A 1,190-nucleotide genomic window follows, 5' to 3' on the forward strand; every position below is an offset into this window, starting at 1 on the left:
CAAAATTTAAATACCCGAAACTCCATTGAGAATCCAACAGCAAACCTAATGCGATGAATGCCCGAGTTAGCACCAAACACGAGAAGAACACGCACTGAACAACCATGAATGAAAGAACTCAAACATCCTCGTTCATTGGATACTTCCGGTTGTCTGGCACGTGTTGGGGATCGATTTAGAAGCTGGATGCCATGTTGTAAGGTTGCTTTTAAAAATGCTCCTCTGGTTGATCAAGAATTACAAGAACAAGGCGCGTTTGATTGACACAGATCTTCCTGGTTTTATGAGAGTGATTTTAACGGAAATCTGTGGGTGAAATTTTTGGTCGCGTAGATTTCGGGTAAAACGGTAGGTGAGCAGCTGCAACGGTCGACGAGGAGGCAATAAAACGTTTTTGTATCGGCGATTAAAGATCCGTACTCTGGCTTTCTCGCTGCCATTTATTTCTCGTGAATTTGCATGCTTTTTGCGAGATGTAAAACGGTTCGAGTAGAGGGATACGAGGACCCTGAGTGTTGGCGGACGTTGTGTTAAGCTTGTCACTATATCTAGCGTTAACTGAGAGAAAGAATGCTGATGAAAGAATTATAACAGTCTTTTCCTTACCTGTTTGCCTTCCTCCTGCAAGTCAAGATCGCGGCCTTCATCTCGCCTTCCGCCTTGACCCAGGTGTCCGTTGACCAGGTTGTTGAGCGCCTCACCGAGCTGCTGCATCAGGCCGGAATACGGGAAGTTGCGACCTTCCTCATCCGGCATCTTCCGTGCCTGCAGGTCTCCGCTGTCGGAAGCGAAGGCGGAGGCGATATGGGATGAGGAATACGGTAAATTCTCGAGTCTGCTCGCTTCGCTTTCGTACTTTTCTCCTTTGTAGACGCTCTCGATCACCTCAATGCCATGGCACGCCGTCGCTGCCACGGCCAGGATCAACACCGCACTGTGCGAAAACATTGCTACTATATTTGGATTTTTCTTTTTTCTTTCTATTTATAAAAAAGAGGCAAAATTTTGCGTCACAACTGTAAGAATCAGAATCCTTCGTGGCCGCGCGCGAAGTCACTTCCCGGGAGCGTGAGGTCGGTCGTGAGGAGGCGGGTGCTGGGCGTCCACCTTCGTGGAGTTCTCGCGTACGACTGAGTTTCGTGTCTCCTCCGGCCGCCCGCCAGCGTTCAGTCGCCGCTTGCTCTCCCCTC

General features: G+C 49.2%; 1 protein-coding gene across 1 annotated transcript in view; it reads right to left on the bottom strand.

Moving 5' to 3' along the window:
• LOC119592610 overlaps window positions 1–1,142 on the bottom strand; it is a gene marked incomplete in the record, with an annotated part of 62,268 nt that extends 61,126 nt beyond the window's left edge. The window contains 1 exon segment of the mRNA XM_037941493.1: window positions 607–1,142. Within this exon segment, the coding sequence (XP_037797421.1) occupies window positions 607–948 (342 nt within the window).
• Between the last annotated feature and the right edge of the window lie 48 nt (window positions 1,143–1,190).

Source organism: Penaeus monodon, chromosome 30, assembly GCF_015228065.2.
Source record: "Penaeus monodon isolate SGIC_2016 chromosome 30, NSTDA_Pmon_1, whole genome shotgun sequence".
Taxonomy (NCBI): Eukaryota; Metazoa; Arthropoda; class Malacostraca; order Decapoda; family Penaeidae; genus Penaeus; species Penaeus monodon.